Below are 20,884 nucleotides of genomic sequence, written 5' to 3' on the forward strand. Positions count from 1 at the left end.
GTTGATGGTTGATAAAAATTTTTGTAATGTAACGTTTTAGACTTACTTCGTCAAAATTAGGTAATTCAACAATTTGGTGAATGTCATAAACATTAACTAATACATTTACACAACACGAGACAAAGGGCAAACAATTTAAAAATTATTATAAAATTGAAGAAGGTACATATTGGGTGACACAAGGAGAGAGAATGGCTCCTGGTCTTAAATGGAAATGGTCTCCTGGAAATGTTAAAATGTATTTTTAAAAACTTTATTGCAGCTTCACCTCGTAGGGTGCCCAGCTCATGGTACAATGAATACACAAGGTATGATACATAATGTTCCAAAATCGGTTCGCTTTCGCGCATGACGTAGTCAATATCGCTTATTCCCGCAACATTTGAATGTAGTTGTATAGGAAAGACTTTTAATTTTAAGTTTTTTTATATAATTTGGCTAATTTAATTATAGTAATTATAAAGAGGTGATAAAATTATGTTATTATAATATTTATCCTTTATAAAACATAGATATCCTTTATAAGACAAGTTTTAATTATCTTTTATTACACGTAGGTACAGGTTAATTAACTTATACTCCAGAGTTCGATATTTCAGATGTTTAAAAAGATACAGAAAAGTGGTAATGGAGGTACACAAAATTTGTACGTATATATACCTACTGAACTAAACACAAAGTCAAAATAAATAATGACAAAGTCAACTTTATTTATATCGAATGAGCTAGCTGGCCATCGAATATGAGTGTAGTGAGGGCACACAATATTGCACAACATTTAAAATGAGATTTTTGTAATATTCACACATAAAATTATCTTGGTATTGTTTATAATAATGATAACATTGTATATTTTAATAATGATAACATGATTTAACAAAGAAAAATATGTTATTTTGGAAGATGCTAAATTGATTTCCTCCGAAACAGTTCTTATTGCAAATTGCATAGCAGGCTGAGGCTAATTTCTTACTTAACAAATCGATATGAAAAAACCATTTAAGGTTTCATGACTTATAATTAATAAAAATAAAGATTTAGACTTACGTCGTTGACCTAGAAGTAGTAAGAAGCTGCTCAACATACTTTTTGGACTCTCTGTGTTCGCCTCCTTGTACGCGTTTCTTTTGGTTGGTTAAAAGGGTAGCCGATGTTGATTTAGGCAAATAAAGACTAGGTACTGCCTCGGGTTTGAGTTTTAGACCCTTTTTAAAAAAGTAATTTAAAAGTTCCTGTTGTAGATTTCTTTGGTAATCTTCAGTTTTAAAATGTGTATAACAAATTCTTGCAGTATTACAATTAAAATTATCCTATCTACAACAAGATATAATCCACAGTTTTCTGGTCACGCTATCTTTAGGAAATGTATGAAACCTAAAGATTTTATCTTCATTGTCACTATTGCAACAAGCAATTGCACAGCGTTCTTTGAAAAAGGTACAAAACCAGATATACAATGGCAAATAAAAACTTTCAGTTTTACAAAAAAATACTATACAGTATAAATAAATAGTAACTAAACACCATTTGTATAAAGACACATATATAAGCATATATCTAAATTATTTTTCTATTATGAAATAGATGATTCAGTCAGTATTGAGATACTTTAAAATATATTTATTATCTCATAACTTGCAATAGTCACCATTGATAACCGATATTATTGTTGAACTTTTGTTTTTATACAAGCTTTCTGTCTTGCCGGTGTAAAGTCGTCTGAAGTCGATATTTATTGTGTTTTGCGTTAGAACTAATTCATGTCTTATTTTCGTATTATTATATTGTTTGATAAGTAAATTTTGCATATAATAATCGGTAGGTTATAGTAATGTGTATATTTTTTATTTTACTAAATTTCATTATAACTCATCTAAAATACCATATTGAATTGTAAAACATATTTTTCTCTATTGTACTCTATTTTGTTTTTATTTCAGTAAAACTGCTTGGAAGTGAGTGACAGTGAATCAGAATAAGCAAATCTACTACTATTTACCTATTCACAGTATTTCCTCTGCAGAAATTAAATTTCAAGGGATTTGCATACAAAAAGAGTACTTATATTATTAGTATATGTATGAAAACAAAAATAAATATTTTGCCTGAATCTCTAGGAGAAGTAAAGGTTTTACGCTACTGAAAATATATTTTTTATTCAATTATAACCAAAACAAAACATTTAAAAAAAAATTAGATCACTTTTTAACCATAATTTCAAAATTAATGTGTACGTTAAGCTGTAATAATGGGTTCGAGGTGGTTCAGGCGATCTTAACTACGTCACACTCCTGGGCCAGCTGTCAAATGTCATGCGCAATATCATACCTTGTGTATTCATTGTACCATGTGCCCAGCTCGACTGTTAAGTAAGACATATATATATATATATATATATATATATATATATTTATATATATATATATATATATATATATATATATATATATATATATAACATAAAACTAAAATTTTATCTAATATATTTATTTTCAAAGAAAGAAATTTTTCAAAGATATGGATATACCCACGAAGTTCACTATTTAAAAACCCAAGACGGTTACATGGTAAAGCTGGAAAGACTGGGTACAAGTGAAAAGGATTGGAAAGGACAAAGGCAACCTATACTGTTGCAAGGTGGTGTGGGGGCAGCTCCACAATTTTGGGTATTACGGGGTGAAGATGGACTTGGTAAGTACATATTGTAATCTTTCCAAAATAGTTCTTTAATAATTCAATTAAAATACAGTCTTTTTATTTGTTTTTTCTCATTTAGTCCTGCATGTATGAGAATAAATAATAAAGAATGGAGTATAAAACGTATATCCACATAATACCCTCAATATGACACATATATATTCAGGGATTCTACAGTATTCACTGCCTTCCCTCGCTCAACTGTTTCCATCTCTCTCTGTTGTTCCATTCTCCATCGTTTAGGCCTCTGTTACTCATGGCGTCGTCTACTTCATTCCTCCAGGATTTTCGGGATCGTCCTCTTTTTCTCCTTCCTATCGGGCTCAATTCGGTTATTCTTTTTATTCATCTGCTGTCGCTAGTTCTTCTTACATGTCCATACCACTTTAGTCTTTTTTGTTCTATATATGTTAATATGTCTGTTTCTATTGATGTTCTTTGCTTTATTTCGTCATTACTTCTCCTATCCATTCTTGTTACTCTGCAGCATCTTTGCAGGCATTCCATCTCTGTTGCTACTAACTTACTGCTGTTTTTCTTTTTTATGATCCAATTTTCAGCTCCATATGTCATAATACTTCGCACTAATGTTTTATAAATCTGTGTTTTTGTCTTCATATTTAGGTGTCTATCCCACCATACGGAGTTAAGTTGTCGGATTGCTGTTCTTGTTTGTCCTAATCTTTGTGTAATTTCTTCCTCTGTTGTTGCCTTTTTCGTGATTATAAACCCCAAGTATTTGAATTTATATTATTTCCTTTGATAGTTACTTGTCATCAATCTGTAGATCTTCTATGTCTTCTTCACTTGTAGATAGGTACTCTGTTTTCGCGAGGTTAATATCTAGGCCAGCCTTGGTATATTCTTCTTGTAGTTTCTTCATCATGTAGCTGAGGTCATCTTGTGAAATCACTACTTGATCGTATGCAAAGCTTAACGTATATAGGTATTCGTTCCGTACCGGTACTCCCATGCCTTTACATTTTCTTTTCCATGCAGTCAAGGCTTGCTCTAAGTATATTTTGAATAGGGTTGGAGATGTAGAACAATCCTGTAATAGCACTTTTGTTGTGGTGAAGTCTCCTATGATTCTTGTTCCCATTTTAATGGATACTTTGTTTTCTTTATACAGAGGTTTTGTAACTTCTATGAGTTCCGTCTGTATTTCTAACTTGTACATTGCCTCCCATAGTTCTGACCTTGGTACAGAGTCATACGCCTTTCTCAGGTCCACAAATGATAAAATTTATATCTCTATTTGTATATCTTTATATGAGTAACACAAATTTGGTTAATACAACATCCTCACACACTAGCAACCACCCAGCTACTTGCTTTAAAAATTCTTCTTTCAATTACAAACATATTATTCAACATATGTTATTTATTGTATTCAACATATGTTATTTACTGTAATAAAAGCGGTATCAAGACATCTATAGTATGGGAGCAACGGCACTTAGGATTATTGTATGACTATAGGTAGACAGCAGACCCGTTTGCATTTTTTATTATAAACAATAACTACCTTGGCGATGTTTAATATGTCTATATGTTTAATATGTTCCCAAGAAATAATTTATAACTTCGGTGGTCATTTCAGTGGGAATTTTAAAAAGTGCGTGTCAAACCAAAAAAAAAAAACAAAAATTTGGTATATCTACTTATCGAGTGATGGAGTAGACAACGAAAAGCGTGGAATGCAGTATTGCGGCCAGTTCTTTCCTTAAGGACTTGTTTGTTCTCCAGAAACATGGCGTTACGTTGACTTTAACTCCTTCGTCGTTACGCCTCTACTCTGGTCAGTTACCTATTAAGCGTCCGAAATACCTCCATGTAAAGGAACTTGAAACAAAATATGTGCCTTCTGATTGTATTTGGTTTTAAGACCAGCTGAAGTATCAAGGAGAAGAAAAACCAACTCAGCAAGAAGATAGGTTTACTGATGCATAATTTATGTTTGATTGTTACTTTTGACAATATTTTGATAATACATCGCATTTAAATTTGTGTTTGATATTTTTTTTTTAGTTCTCTGGTGCAAGAAGTGTACAGCTCCAACGTTTTCTTTTTGATATTACTATCGAATCAAAGGCTATAGCGGGATAAGATGGTCAAAAGTGTATCGATCAGCCCCCGCACCGATCAGCACCGCGATTTGTGCTTTCAATAAAGCATATAAAACATGACTTCATACAAATGTTTAGCTTCCCAGAGCCCATAGAACTTCTTAAATCTAAAAAAGAAGCTTTTTTCAACTTTTTTTTTTTTTTGGCAATTTTGCTTTAAAAAATCTGAAAAAATTCATGAAGATGTATCTTTTAGATACAAATTAGTCTGATTTTTTTCACATTTTTATATTAAAAATTGAGCTCAGGAAAAATCATTGAAATTTTCAATAATTTCTTAGGTTATGTTAATAATACGACTCGAGATTGTACGAACTTGCAACGGATTTTAGGACAATGGGATGATATATCCCATATTCGTGCTTTATCATTATCTAGTAACTTATTTATTCTGATAAACATTTGGCCCAATATATAGGCGATATGCATTATCAGCTAAGGCTTGCGCACCAAAAGTGATATGCGATTAAAAGCGATAAAAACAATTGTTGAGGAAGAGTCAATCATAAAGCTATAGGTTTTTTCAAGTTTTGACTGTTAAAGAAAAAAAGACAAGTGGTATAACAAAATTGAAGGGTGCGATCAAAAATACTCGCAAATTCGATCATTTAGCCACTAGATTTTAAGGGTATGAGCCTATAAAGTGGGGAAATATTAGAAAAACAGGATTTTTTCGCAATTTGAGAATTTGTAGGTTTAAAATGATTATTTTTACAATGATGATTCATAGCCGGAAGAAAATAGATGGAAAATCATACATCTAACTATCTAATTTTGAGGTAAAGTAAAAAAACTGCGAAAAGAATAAAAAACGTGGTATTTTCGAATTTTATCTTTATGAAAGAGTTAAATGCGGACTTTTACAAAAGAATGTGATAATGTGGAAGAAAAAATGTTGAAGTATCAACTGAGTTTTGAGGTTATGTGCAAATAAATGAGTAAAAAAACAGTTTTTTTGTTTTTTCGATGCTTTTCGCTCAGAAATTGAAAATTCCGCCTTGGCCATTTAAAAGAACGAAAAAAAAATACATAAAAATTACTATTTAAAAGTTAGCCAAAAATTATTAACATAACCTAAGAAATTATTGAAAATTGCAATAATTTTTCCTGAGCTCAATTTTCAATATAAAAATTTGAAGAAAATCAGGCTATAGTAGGATCATTTTAGCCTGTCGCATAAGTAATAAAACTGTCTGTTCAGATTTGCCTCAGGTAGTCAGCGGTTCTCAAATTAAAAATGTACGGTTTGCTTAATTTGATAATACGACATTAGGGATTTTTTTAATAAAATAACTTTGTATTATGTTTTATAATAATTAAATATCATAATGTAAATTGATAAACATTGAGTATGAAATATACAGGGTCATTCACGCAACATGTTGGTTAAAAGTTTTCAAAGTTCTGGTCGTCACTGGTTTCTACAAACTTGGAATAATGGGTTATGCAAAGCATTCTTCATTTTTTAAATATTTGCATTCTTCTAGCACTTCCAGTTGTACCGGAAGTCGCCATTAAGTTTCTTATTTTAAATAGAAACTGTGCTTTTTGTTATTTTTTTTAGAATATACGTAAAATTCTGGATCGATTTTTATTGGGATACCATTCTCGAAAAAATAGCCGTTTTTGAGATATTTAAAGTTTTTGAAAAATTTTTCATATTACATATGCAACTTCAAAAATTAATATTGTAGTTAATATTTATGCTGAAAAAACAAAAATTCTTTTTCAGTGTGTACTAAACTCTATTTTTATTTAAGCATAAAAAAAATTGCCAATGTTAATACTTGGTGTTCAAAATTTTGTATTATATTTTTATTTTTATATATTTTATAAATATATCTATAAAAATATATATCTATATAAAACAAAGACTTATTCCTACTTCCCACACACACCTTCCCAAACCCACCGAGGTAGCATCGAATCCTTTCATCCGTCGTCTAATACCCAGTCATTCGTCCAGTCATGTCCTTAATCTACCTTACGTGCTAATCTAATTTTTTTGGTGCTTGCATTCAAGAGCATTCAAGTGCGGCGTGCCTCCGGCTCTCTCCTGCATGCGGTTTTTGTTTAATTTTTTTTTGTTTTTTTTTTTGGTTGGTACCCTTTTGTGTTAATTTTTCTATCTACGTCTTAATCTATGGACCGGTATCATCACTATCTGACTCGCTATCCGATTCATCTGAATCTTCATCATTACGAATAATTAAAGGTCTTACTTTATCAATAACTTGTTCTATTTCATATGACTCTAAATTTTTTTTTTCAGTATGCTCAATACATTTCCACCATTGTTCCTCATTGACTTGGTTTAGTGCATCTTGCCAGAGTTGTAAAACGCTGGCTTCGTCGGTGGTCTTACATGCATGTTTATCATAGTAGTTTTTAGTGATGCCCCACACCAATTCAATTGGATTGTACTGGCAGTGATATGGTGGTAGTCTTAGGACCTCATGACCATATTTTAGTGCCATTTGGTCAACGACAAATTTTTTCTCAGTAATGTGTTCTTTGCACTTATTTAATAATTCAGCTTTTAAAACTAGATGTTCGTGTTCTATATTTTTCTCCGACAGCCACTTTCTTAAGTCTTCTTTTTTCCAGCTGATTGTGGGAAAGTTTTCTTCCTCTTTGGTGTGATACGAAGCATTGTCTAAGACTATTAATGACGCAGTTTCCAGATTTTTTAATAATTTTTCCTCAAACCAATGTTCAAAAATATCGGCGTCCATATTTCCGTGGCAATTATCAGTTTTTTTTGTCGAAGAAAATATAAAACTAGCATTGGGTATAAAACCTTCCGTATTTCCTGCATGCAATATAATATATCTTTTGCCATTACTCGCACTACTACTCGAATAGCATTTGGTAGAATCATCTTGCCAGGATATTTTGGTATTATTTCCTTTCGCAAAAATCCATGTTTCGTCAAGAAACACAAATTGTCTGGCAAATTCGGAATTCTTGTTTTTAAATAGTTTCTTATAAATTTCCACCTTTTTCCAACAACATTGGACAGCTCGCACAACACTTTACGATTATTGGTTTTTTTGTATCTAAAACCCATAGCTTTTAATACTTTTGATAAACTGGTTAAATCCATATAACAAAGTTCTCTGTCCTTTATTTTTTGAATAAGTGTCTTTGTTGTAACATGTTCTTTTGCTTTGTACATGTCATAAATGATATTTCTGATTGAGATTTTAATACCTTGTGGCAAGTCGAGGGTTTTCGGATGCAAACGAATCCTTTTATTTTCCTTACTTAATTCCTCCTCACTCATTTTGCGAACTCTTTGCAAGGTCCGTTCTGAAATTCCACAAGCTGCACTTGTCCTTTTTTGAACTGCCAGTACTGATGTAATTGGTCCCATGTTGATTTTTTCTAAAGTAAAATAATTTTCCACTTTCAACATAATTCGACGATCACTCGGAGATAAAAACTTATAATTGTTTTGGTAGCGCTGATTTATCCTCAAGTACTACAGCCGACCAGTAGGAGGTTCGGTACCACAAAGCAGGTAGAAAAGGGAAAGCATAACAGAGTGGCTGTAACTAGAGTCATAAATTATTTTTCGGGCGTTAATCCGAAATACGACAGGGTAAAACGACTTCACTATATTTTGTGTTCAAAAGATAAATCTTCGATTTTTAAAGAAAAATTGCGTCCAGAAAAAAATAAAGTCGAAAAAAGATTCTTTTTTAGATTTAAGAGGTTCTATGGGCTCTGGGAAGCTAAAAATTTGTATGAAGTCATGTTTTTATTGGCTTTATTGAAAGCACAAGGGCGGTGCTAATCGGTGCGGGGGCACTTTTAATCATCTTATTCCGCTATAGCCTTTCCAAAAAAGCGTATTTTGTGAATATATAATGCATTAGAGTTTATTACTACATATAAATAAAACATAAGTTAATAGAAGTCGTAGTAAACCAGTTTTTGCTACTCCAGAGAAAAATGATAAAATGGAGTTGCCTCCTTTTTGCATCCGTGTCTTCATATTCATATGACATGGAGGTAACTTTAGGAGGGCAGTTTTTTAATTTTTTACTTTTAGTTTGTGTTTTTATAAATCTTTTTAAGCATTTCAGCTATTCGACAGTGGTTACGATGTCTGGATATCTAGTATACGTGGAAGCTTTTCTGAATCCAAAGATGAAACATTTAACAAAAGCGATGCACGTTATTGGGATTTTACGTAAGTAAATATAATTAAAAATGACACCAAAAACTATGTAAAAAATATTACACATATTTTTTATTATTTATATTTAGATATAGTGCTCGTCAACTAGAAAAAATCAGGGCAGATATTCCAATCTGAACGGTGACACTGATCACGGTACGACACTTTGTTATAAATATCATTCATCAACAACTTCGTGGCAACATCTTGCAACCATAGAAAAATAATAAAAAATAAAATTTAAAAAGAGAAAACATAAGTATGTAGAATAACAAAATTGCTTTTGTGTATGCAAATCATCTATAGACAGCATATTTTCTCTAAAGCTGGTTATTAAGAAAAGATTACCTCACATCCTTTTAACTTATATAGTCTTTAGATATATATATATATATATATATATATATATATATATATATATATATATATATAAAATATATAAATATATATATATATACAAGGATTTCCACAGTTTTCACTGTATTCCTTAACTCAACCGTTTTCTCACATTTTTCCTGTTTAGCCAGTCCCCTTCCTGTAGGTTTCTTCTACTCATTGCTTCGTCCACTTTATCTCTGAAAGATCTTCGGGGTCTGCCTCTCTTTCTTCTTCCTATCGGGCTCCACTCTGTTATTCTATTTATCCACCGATTTTGGTCTGCTCTTCTGACATGTCCGTACCAGGTTAACCTCTTCTGTTCGATGCAGTCTATTATGTCGGAGTTCATTCCCATTCTCCTCTTAATCTCCATGTTATTAATTATATCTCTTCTTGTTACTCTGCAGCTTCTCCTTAGGAATTCCATCTCTGTTGCTCTTATTTTATTTTTGGTTTTCTTATTTATTGTCCAATTTTCACACCCATAAGTGAGGATACTTCTTGTCATGGTATTATATATTTTTTTCTTTGTTTTCATGCTGATGTTCTTATCCCATAGTACCGGGTTCAATTTTCGTATGCAGTCTCTTGTTTGCCTAGTCTATTTTTTATATCTTTTTCCGTTGTTCCTTTGTTTGATATTATGAAGCCTAAATACTTATACTTGTCTGTTCCTTTGATTTGTTTACCTTCGACTATTTCCAGTTGTTTTATTTCTGTATTCTCCGTTGTTAGGTATTCAGTTTTCTTTAGATTTATTTTCATCCCATTCTTTGTATATTCTTGCTCCAGTTTTCTCATCATAAAACTAAGGTCATCCTCGTCTTGTGCGATCACTATTTGGTCGTCGCCAAAACTTAGCGTATATAGATATTCGTTCCTTACTGGTATACCCATTCCTTCACACTTTCTTTTCCATGGTTTCAGGGTTTTTTTCCAGGAATATTTTGAACAGGGTGGGGGATGTGGAGCAACCCTGTAGTAGTCCCTTTGTCGTCTTAAATGGACTGCATATTCTATTGCCCGTTTTGATAGCTACTTCGTTATTCTTGTAGAGTGCTTTTACCGCGTTTATTAATCTTCGTGGAACTTCGATGTCTTCCATTGCTTCCCATAGCTTGGTTCTAGGTATTGAGTCATATGCCTTCTTAAGATCAACAAAAGCCAGATGGACGGATCTATTTTTGGCCATTCTTTTTTCTATTAGTTGTTCGACCGTGTAAATGTGATCTAAGCATGCTTTCCCCGCTGTGAAACCTGCCTGGTCTTCTCCGATTTTATCTTGTATATATATTTCTAATTTTTATTATGGTCTTTTCATACAGTCTGCCTATAGACGATATAATGCTGAATCCCCAATAGTTTTCGCAGTTTTTTCTATTTCCTTTCTTGTATATTGATGTCATATATGCTTGGGTCCATTCTGCCGGTAAGTCTTCTCCATTCAGTGCTCTCTCAAACATTATATGTATCATACGGAATAGCTTTTCCGATCCGTTTTTTATCAATTCATTTGGTATTCCGCCGGGACCTTCCGCTTTTTTGTTCTTTAGAGTTTTGATCGTTCTTTTTACCTCAGCTAGGCTTAATTCGATTTCGTCATGTGTGTAGATTTTTATTCCGTCTATTTTTAATTCTTTGAATTCGGGGCGGTCTTTTTTTTTAGTCTTTAGAGATCTGACGTAAAGAATACGCTGGAGTAACATTAAATAAACAAAAAATATATAAAATCAATAAAACAACTTTATAAAAATATGTAAGCAACCAGTAAAATTGTTAACAAATTAATCTGAGAGATTTCTATTAGTGAGGGTTTAAGATAGGATTACTGCATAACACCTACACTGTTCAAAATATATCTAAATGTGGCGAACTCAATGTGTAGAAGGAAGTGTTGAAATATGGGCATCAAAATCGAAGACAGGAGATTGTATAGGATACACTTCGCTGACGACTAAGCTATTCTAGACGAAGACGAGAGAGATATAGACTATATGTTTAGAAAACTAGAAGAAGAGTACACCAAGGGAGTCCTTTTAACTAATAGATATAAAACTGAGTACTTAATTGCAGGCGAAAAACCAGAAAGTCTACAAATTGAAATGGAGAATACAACATCAACTAAAACCTTCAAATACTTGGAAGTCTAAATAACAACATCAAAGCAGGAAGTAACGAAGAAGTAGGTTCCAGGATTGACAAAGTAAGATCAACCACTAGACAATGACAGGGACTATTGTGGAGTAGTAAAATAACAAAAGAAAATAAAAGAAGAAATTATAAAACAATAATAGAAAGTGTGTGAAAGAAATAAATAAAAAGAAAACAAATCACAAATTAAGGCCATGGAAATGAACTATTGGAGTCGATGTTGATATAGACATATAGACACAATTGAAGCCAAAATACTAAACCAGAATGGAAATCTACAGAGAAAGCCTAAAAATAGATAGCCAAAAGAGATGAAAAATAGACTCTGCTCACTAAAAGAAAACCAGGTAGCCTAAGACGGTCCCAAAGAGAAGATGTTAAAGATGCAATGACCGCCAGAGATTTAAAAACTAAAGATTGCTTCGACAGAAAACACTGGAAATTAGGATGCGAGAAACAGTGCCAGCTGTAGAAAACTTATTTTTTTGACTATGGTGTGCGCCTTCTTCTACACTCCCAGAGTAACACACTGTGCCTTTATCTTAAACACAGGTTCATAATGCAGGTCACCCCAGCTTAAGTGATTGTTTCTTCTTTACAGTATGTTTCCAGATATCTAAACCAGCATATCTATGTTTTATAGACCTGACAAAGGCTTTTGATCGCATCCCAGTCGAAGATGACTTACACCTACTATAAGAGAATCATATCAATCAATATTATACAAACCATCGAAAACATCTACTTCCAAAATCGAATACAGGCAAAGGTAAATGGAAAACTAACACAGTGTATACCAGTACAAAGCGGAGTCAGGCAGGGCGACTCGTTAAGCCTACTTCTCTTTAATATAATAATGGAATAATACAAACAGTACGTAAAAGTCATGGCTACAGAATGGGGAACAAAGAAATCCAAATATTACGTTATGCAGACGACGCCGCATTAATCGCCGAGGCAGAAAACGACCTCCAAAGATTAACACACATCTTCAATACAACAGCCAAGAAATACAATATGATAATATCAGCAAAAAAAACCAAATGTATGACAACATCTAAATACCCACTACGATGTAAAATCGAAATTGATGGGAAAATAATAAAGCAGGAAGCAAGGTTTAGATAGGAATTAAGAAGAAATACGACAACAAAGCTTTGAGACCATCTGGAAGAACAAACACCTGAGACAAGACACAAAAACAAGAATCTATAAAGCAGCAGTTAGACCTATATTAACATACACGGCGGAGAAAACTACTAGAAACAACAGAGATGAAAATACTCCGACGAATATCAGGGAAAAGTCTGTTGGATAGGGAGAGAAGCGAAAACATAAAAAAAGCATGCAATATAGAAGACATGAATGGATGGGTGAAAAAACGGAAACAAGAGTGGAACGTACACATTAGTAGAAGGGCAGAAGATAGGATAGTACGAATAGCACGAGATAAGTCACCAAATGGATGAAGAAGTATTGGCAGACCAAGAAAAAGTTGGTGCGACAATTTAAACAATTTAGGAGGCTAATATTGTAGAAGAAACAAGCTTTAAAGCCTACATACAACAGGGAAGAAGAAGAAGAAGACAGTATGTTTACTTCAAACAAATATTTATTATTAATAAGTAGTTTGAGATACTCTTTTGTCTACTGTTGTGCCTTTAACATTGTTATTGAGGATTATCCTTCATAGGAAGTTTTATTTCTTTTAATTCTTTAATTATCTTTTATGTTTTTTAGAAGTAATATTTTCTAGTATACATTCTATATTTTTTTAGGTAGCTTTTACTGAAGAATTAGTCAATTACCATATTTTTTATCCTAAACATTGATCGAATATCCGAATGTGGATATTCAATCACCGCTTAAAACTAATATTTTATCTTTACTTCTTTTTAGTTTTCATGAAGTAAGTATTTATGACATTCCACTAATGTTAGAATATATCTCAGAAAAAACAAACAACAAGAAAAAGATCATATACATTGGACATTCCATGGGAACATCGATATCGTATGTCTACGCCATCGAGAAAAAAGAACACGCTGAAAAGTATCTACGAGGAATAGTATCTTTATCACCAGTTGCGTATTTGAATCATGCTGAACTAGGAATCAGATTTTTAGCGAAATTTGCAAATTTGGCTTTTGTAAGTACTTTTTTCATCATTTGAGATAGGACTTGGTAACAAGCTGTTTTTTTTTATATACAAAGATTTAACTGTTCGAATTAAATTTGTACTTTTAAGGAAGTGAGAACATTAATAAGAGTTGGATAAATTTCTGTAAGATCTCAAGGTATACATTTCAATGGACTACTTATTCACTATGTAAGCATTTTTTATATAGTTGACACCATCTATCTATCGTCCGCCGGCAAATTCAAACAAAAATAAAATTTCCAGACCATCTTTTACCACTTTTAGTCCAGTCAAATTAATATCTGTATTTAATAAATTTTCTTCACCAAAAATGAGATGTTTTCTCAAAAGATAATGCTTCAAATATAATGTGCAGAATAATTTTGAATTACGTTCCGCTAATGACCTTGCTTTGTTGTCCTTAAAAGTAAAAAAAAGTTTCAATTATATTGCTTAATATTTCGTCTAAATATAATCGTCAAACAATTTTAACTGTACTAATGCCCAAGTATCAATTTTCAAGTTTTAAACTGATTGATTTGCGATTAGTAATCCGGCCTACGGAAAAGCCGCAGAGCCTGGAGACATTCCCATAGAGCTGGTTAAATATGGGCCGACTGCACTTTTAGAATTAAGTTCTGTTCCAATTATAGAGGTATTAGTGTGACGAGCTCTGTGGGCCGGTTGTACGGCAGAATATTAAAGAAGAAGGTTGAAAGACAGATACAAGATATTGAAGAACAAAGCGGCTTTCGTACCGGGAGATTCTGCCTTGATAATATATTTATCATACGACAAATAATTGAAAACCGTGTTGAAAGAAGTAGAGAGACCCATTTGGTATTTATAGACCTTGAGAAAGCATATGATAGTGTCCCGTTAAAGAAAATGTTTGAGGTCCTCGAAAGGTCCGGATTGGATTCGACGTATATCCGAGCGATATATAAATTGTATGAAAATGCATTTAGTTGTGTAAAAATTGGAACCAGAACCTCAAATGAATTTAAAGTCACTAAAGGCCTAAAGCAAGGATGCTTTTTTTCACCGGCACTCTTTAAAATATACGTCCAAGAAGCATTGAGGAATTGGAGAAATAAATGTAGATTTATGGGCATCGAAGTGGGATAAGAAATTCTGTATACAGTGTTGTTTGCAGATGATCCGGTGGTGGTTGCAACCGATGAGGAAGATATAAATTATATGAATCGAAAATTATTTGAGGAATACGCCAAATGGGGGCTTACTGTAAACATAAGCAAAACAGAATATTTAAAAAACGCAGTCATAAAAGGCTGCAACCAGTATAAATATCTAGGAAGCATCATATCAGCAGATGGCAGAGTTAAGATAGATGTACAAAACCGAATAACCCAAGGGAAAAATGCATACGAATACTGAATTCATTACTGTGGTCTAATAAAATAAAGATGCATACCAAACTTCGCGTATACAGAGCAATTGTAGAACCAATTACCACATATGGTGCCGAATGTTGGACGATGACAAAGAATGAACGAGATAAAGTAGACGTTGTGGAAATGGATTATCTTAGAAGGTCATGTCGAGTATCGAGAATGGAAAGAATCAGGAATGAGGAAATACGAAACCGTACAGGAATTAGAGATACTCTTTCAGATAGAATACAAGGAAGGCAATTACAATGGTATGGTGACGTGATGAGAATGGAGGAAGAGCGGTGGCCAAAGAAAGCCTTAATGTATGTTCCGCCAGAAAGAAGGAAAAGGGGAAGACCACCAAATTCCTGGAGAAGAGAAATTACAAAAACAATGCAATCTAGAGGCTTAGAAGAGGGAGATTGAAGGGATAGGAAAAGATGGAGGCTGAAATGCGGGAAGCGGCAATCGCCGTAGGAGCCCCGTTATATGATGATGAATCCGGTCGTAAAAATACCGGCATGTGGCTTATCTAAAAAACTGGACTTACAAATTTTTAGTTTAGTTGTATCTTTGCAACTAGCTTGTTTATATATAGATGTGCATTGTGCTTTGCTTTAATTTTGAGTTGTGTTGAAATTTTGTTGTGAATAGTTATAATATTTGTAGTATTTTTTGTTATTTGTTTGTCTATTTGTGTATAAAGAAAATGTTTAGACCATGGGAAAATCACCTACAGTTTTCGTGCATGGGAGCAAGAGCACCCAAGTAGTAGTAGAGAAAGTGTAGTAGTCAACAATGTTTTAAGTGTAAGTGATATAAAAAACAATGACACTGAGACTGTAACTGTAGAAAAGTGTTTAAGACTTCCAAAGAAAAAGATTGTTTTGAATGAACAATCTAAGAAAGCTTGTATGAATATTTAGAAAAATCTTCAAAATAATCCTGAAAATAGTTGTAAAGGCAGTATTATTAGAAAAGCGGCCTTTCTAACAGGAATTCCGTATTCTAGCATACGCGACATCGTGAAAAGTGGTGCTAAAAAGAGAAAAACAAGATCGGATGCTGGAAAACCTAAACAAATTAATATCGTAACTGCTAAATATTTAAAGAATTTGGTTTACGAGGAATACAAGAAAAAATGTAATACCAACAATTGATATTATATACACCAAGTTTTTTGCGATAGAAATAAGCTATCCTAAAACCACTTTACGTAGACGGCTGAAAAAACTTGGGTTCAAATACAAAATTGTTGATAAACGGGTGGCTATTACGGAAAGTAAGAGGATAGTACACTAGCATTAGATTAAAAAAAAATCAAGAATATCGAGACCAACAGCGGACTATATATTATTTAGACGAGACATGGTATGATACGCATGATACCACTATGGTATATACTGATGGTTCACTTAGGTGTCAGTTGAATCCGAATAAAGGTTCTCGGATGACTATTGTGCACTGTGGATCTGCAAATGGTTAGGTGCCAAATGGGTTAATGCTTTGCAGAAAAAAATAGAAAAATGTAGTGTAGATTATCATCAGAACATGAATACTACTATATTCGAAGAGTGGTTTAAAAATACACTACTTTCCAATATAACACCGGGCAGTGTGATAGTTATGGACAATGCTAGCTACCGCTCAAGGCTTCTCAAAAAAATTCCTAACAGTTCATCTTCAAAACAGGAACTAAAAGATTGCCTCTCAGAAAATAATTTGTATTTTGAAGATAACTATAATAAGAAACAGTTACTTGAAGTGCTTCGTACTAAAACTTATAAGAAACAATATATATAATAATAGTCTCCCGTTTTATACCGCTTCGCGTCTTTGGGAGTATAGCAGGGTAGTCTGCTATATCTAGGGCCTACGGTATACAAGGAAGGTAACATGGCCAGTGCTACGCTTCAACCGCCTATTATTACCCCTGGTTTTACCCAAGGTACTCATTTTATTCAGGCTGAGTCGACCTGGGGCCTATAGACATTTTTAAAAATGTCTAGTTGTTCTTGCCGGCGGTAGGATTCGAACTCCGGACCACCGGCATGCGAGGCAAGCATCCTACCGCTTGCACTACGCAGGCCCTTAGAAACAATATATACTGGACACTATTGAAATACAATATGGCCATACTGTTTTGAGGTTACCTTTGTGTTGTGGCTATGGCGGGTCTTGTTTCTGAGGCATATGTCATTATTCAAATTCTTGACTTCATCTCAGTGTTAATGTGTCTGCTTCACCATATAGTGTTATTAATTCATCCCGTCAGTCTATTTGCTTTTTGTACTTGATTTCTCATTTCTTTGCCAAAGACTCCATAGCTGCACAATGTAGCTGCACATTAGTAATAATGGTATTTTATTTCCATTACTTTGCATCAAAATATTGATACAATCCTTCATTTACTATACTCCTATTACAAGTCAAATGTTGTTTATATACATTAAACGATGCACCATATTCCTATATACCTAATTCTGTTTCTCTTTCTGCTCTCTCTTACCTATAGCATTACATATGTAATGATTGTGCAGATTGACTCCCATATAAATTTGTAACGGCGAACGCGTGTATAGAAGTATAACTTCTATCTGCAGTCACACTGGACTGCCACACCCGTTTTTTTGCTCATTCAATCCTATCGAACTTATTTGGGGACAAGTAGAAAAAACGCATTCGGAGGAAAAATAGTTTTTCAAAATGTGACGCGAAAGTGGTCGATTTAATTCGATATGAACTATCAGAGATTATAAGTGCCGACTGGAAAAAAGCAGCAAACCATGTAGTGAAAGTAGAAAATGAGTACATAAGACTAGGACAATTATTTTTAAACAGTGGACAACTTAATACAAGGCAAGGTAGACGAAAGAAGAGGGCTAGGCTGCATCTCTTTTCCGAGATGCCGTCAACAAAATTACTATAGCCAATTGGATAGCCAACGCTCGATAATCGAGCTCGGCACATGAAGAAGAAGAAGGACAACTTATTATTAATCTGGTGGATAGTGACGATGATGAGAGCTCGTCTGCAGGAGAAATATTTTAGACAAGGTACGCTAATATGATGATTATTTCAGTTAAAACAACTCAGTTTTTCATTTTAAATTGCTAACTTTGTTTAAAACAATATTTTCTTGAATGTAAATTACTTTTCCACAGTTTCGTCTATGTACGTCATTGTTAAACGCTAATAGGGCTTTTCAACGCTTCTCATATGTTTTAGGCACATCTCATACGTTGTACAATTTTAATATATCTACGTCATACGTTATTGGTATATAGTATACAGATTGAACCAATTTAAAACGGAACATACAATTTAATATATGTCTGTTTGAACTGCATTTGAAATAGTGGACCAATATAAAACTTGGACAAAAATAAATCCATACACGGTGATAGACATTGTATAAAATATCGTTCAACTATCTGTCTCCTTTAAAGGAAAGAGGAGCTTGCCTTATAGTCGGAGAGATAGAGCCGAAATTTTGAACTGATCAGTAATATGACATTTATCTATTGGAATATATTCATTGTAACTGGGTTAAGACTTTGCCTTACAAGCGGACGCCCCTCGTGGTACAGGGGGTGGCTATACAGGGATGAAGTTGTCATTTTTTTCGGAAAAATTAACGATCGATAATATGGCTGAACATTTGCCCAGAGTAAGATCTTGGTATAACTAGACGAAATCCCAAAGGGCGGACGCGAGAGTGGATACATAAGGGGTGGCGGACAGGGGTGAAGTTGCAATTTTTTGGGGAAAAATTAACGATAAGTAATATGTCCGCCATTTTCATGGCTTATTATTTAGCCCCTAAAAACTCTAAATCCAAAATGGCGGACAGCTGGGTTGGTACAGAGAGCCATAAAACGGGGTCAAATGTACCACTTACCTGCGCATTTTAGGTCTCGGTAACAATTTTCAAACTGATTTTATTATGATATTTTTATACCGATTGATTTGGAAATTTGTATGCTCACTTCTGTTACTATTCTGAAAAGCGTCAAGTAGAGTTTTCCTCAAAATTTTTCAAAAAATTTCCGTAAATGAAAATTTTCGTAATTTTTTGAGGTAAAATCTAATTTGTAGAATCCTTTCGATTTTCTGTCAGTTATACCATGATTTTTTTCCAAAAATTTTCAAACGATTTTTGCGATAAGAAAAAAAAATTTAGAAAAACTTCGTCATTTTTCTCACTCTCATTGATGTTTTCACATTCATCATCTTCGTCACTTTCACTTTCAATAATATCACATTCATTATCTGCTTCATTTTCAGTCACTACTTCTCGAACGTATTCTGGCATCTGAGGTCCACTAAACCATTTGAATTTATATGTTTCATCTTCAAACTCCCAACCATGTTCTTCAACAATCAATTCTGTTGGTACTTTTTTATGAGCATTTGTCCAAATATTTGAAATATAATGAGCTCGCAGTAGATGTTGGTGTAATTCATCTTGACATGGTGGTAAGCTTGAAGCATCGAAATTTTTTAGTTTTTTTTTTTAAGGCTCGTTCACATCATGCAACTTATACTGCCGGTTAAATAGTAAAAATCTGACATCGTTTACTTTTCTTTTTGGAATTGTTCTCGTCAGTCCTGTTCCATATAAGTGACTAAGGTTTCAAAAACTTCATTACAATCGAAGTCAGTTTCACCAAGTTGAATAAAAGCATCTTTATACTTATTACATTTAGCGCATGCGTCTAGAATTACTGATCTAAATGAACGCGCATCATTATTATTTTAATATTTTAAAATAATAATGATGCAAAATTAATGTCCAAACAGAATTTGTAAAATTATAATTAACTAATGAAAAAAAATTCAATCAATTTGAAAGTTAAAAAAAATATTGAAAATATCTACAAAGTAAATTTCAAAACTTAAAAAATTGATAATTCCACTATTAAATTGATTTTTATTAATAATTATTTGTAGAATGTTAAAGGAATTCTACAAATTGAATTTTACCTATTGATAAATAGAAATAATATATTTTGTATTTGATTATTAATGTAATAATAAATCAAATTTTTCTTATATCTGAACAATCATTATTTATGCAATATAAATTTAAAAACCTTTTTATTGTAATAAAAAATAAGTTAAATTACTATTTGTTATACCAAAAATATTTAATAGTTAACATTATAAAATTACTTTAATTTAATAAAATATTAAATATCAAACATTTATTCAATTAAAAATTAATTCGTAAAATATTTGTAATTAAGAAAAAAATTTGATTTGTAAAGTAAATATGACTTTAGTTTGAAAAAAAAACATTATCATAATATCATTTTAAAACTACAAAATATTCTATAAAAGATTCAGACGATGACGTAGAGGTTTATCAAATGTTTTAGAAAAGTTTTTCTAAATTATTTTTCTTATCGGAAAAATCGTTTGAAAATTTTTGGAAAAAAATCATGGTATAACTAACTTACAGAAAATTGAAAGGATTCTACAAATTAGATTTTACCTCAAAAAATTACGAAAATTTTCATTTACGGAAATTTTTTTGGAAAATTTTGAGTAAAACTCTACTTGACGCTTCTCAGAATAGTAACAGAAGTGAGCATACAAATTTTCAAATCAATAGGTATAAAAATATCATAAATAAAATCAGTTTGAAAATTGTTACCGAGACCTAAAATGCGCAGGCAAGTGGTACATTTGACCCCGTTTTGTGGCTCTCTGTACCAACCCAGCTGTCCGTCCTTTTGGATTTAAAGTTTTTAGGGGCTAAATAATAAGCCATGAAAATAGCGGACATATTACTTATCGTTAATTT

At 32.7% G+C, this 20,884-nt stretch overlaps 1 protein-coding gene across 1 annotated transcript in view; it reads left to right on the forward strand.

Annotated features, from left to right (window-relative positions):
• The window catches only part of LOC140451315 (uncharacterized), a 97,160-nt gene that overhangs the window by 62,963 nt on the left and 13,313 nt on the right, over positions 1-20,884 (forward strand). Inside the window, exons 11-13 of the mRNA XM_072545063.1 lie at positions 2,499-2,691; positions 8,910-9,024; positions 13,441-13,690. Of these exons, the coding sequence (XP_072401164.1) occupies positions 2,499-2,691; positions 8,910-9,024; positions 13,441-13,690 (558 nt within the window). The remainder of the gene's footprint in view (positions 1-2,498; positions 2,692-8,909; positions 9,025-13,440; positions 13,691-20,884) is intronic.

The sequence above is a fragment of the Diabrotica undecimpunctata genome, chromosome 9 (genome assembly GCF_040954645.1).
Source record: "Diabrotica undecimpunctata isolate CICGRU chromosome 9, icDiaUnde3, whole genome shotgun sequence".
Classification (NCBI taxonomy): Eukaryota; Metazoa; Arthropoda; class Insecta; order Coleoptera; family Chrysomelidae; genus Diabrotica; species Diabrotica undecimpunctata.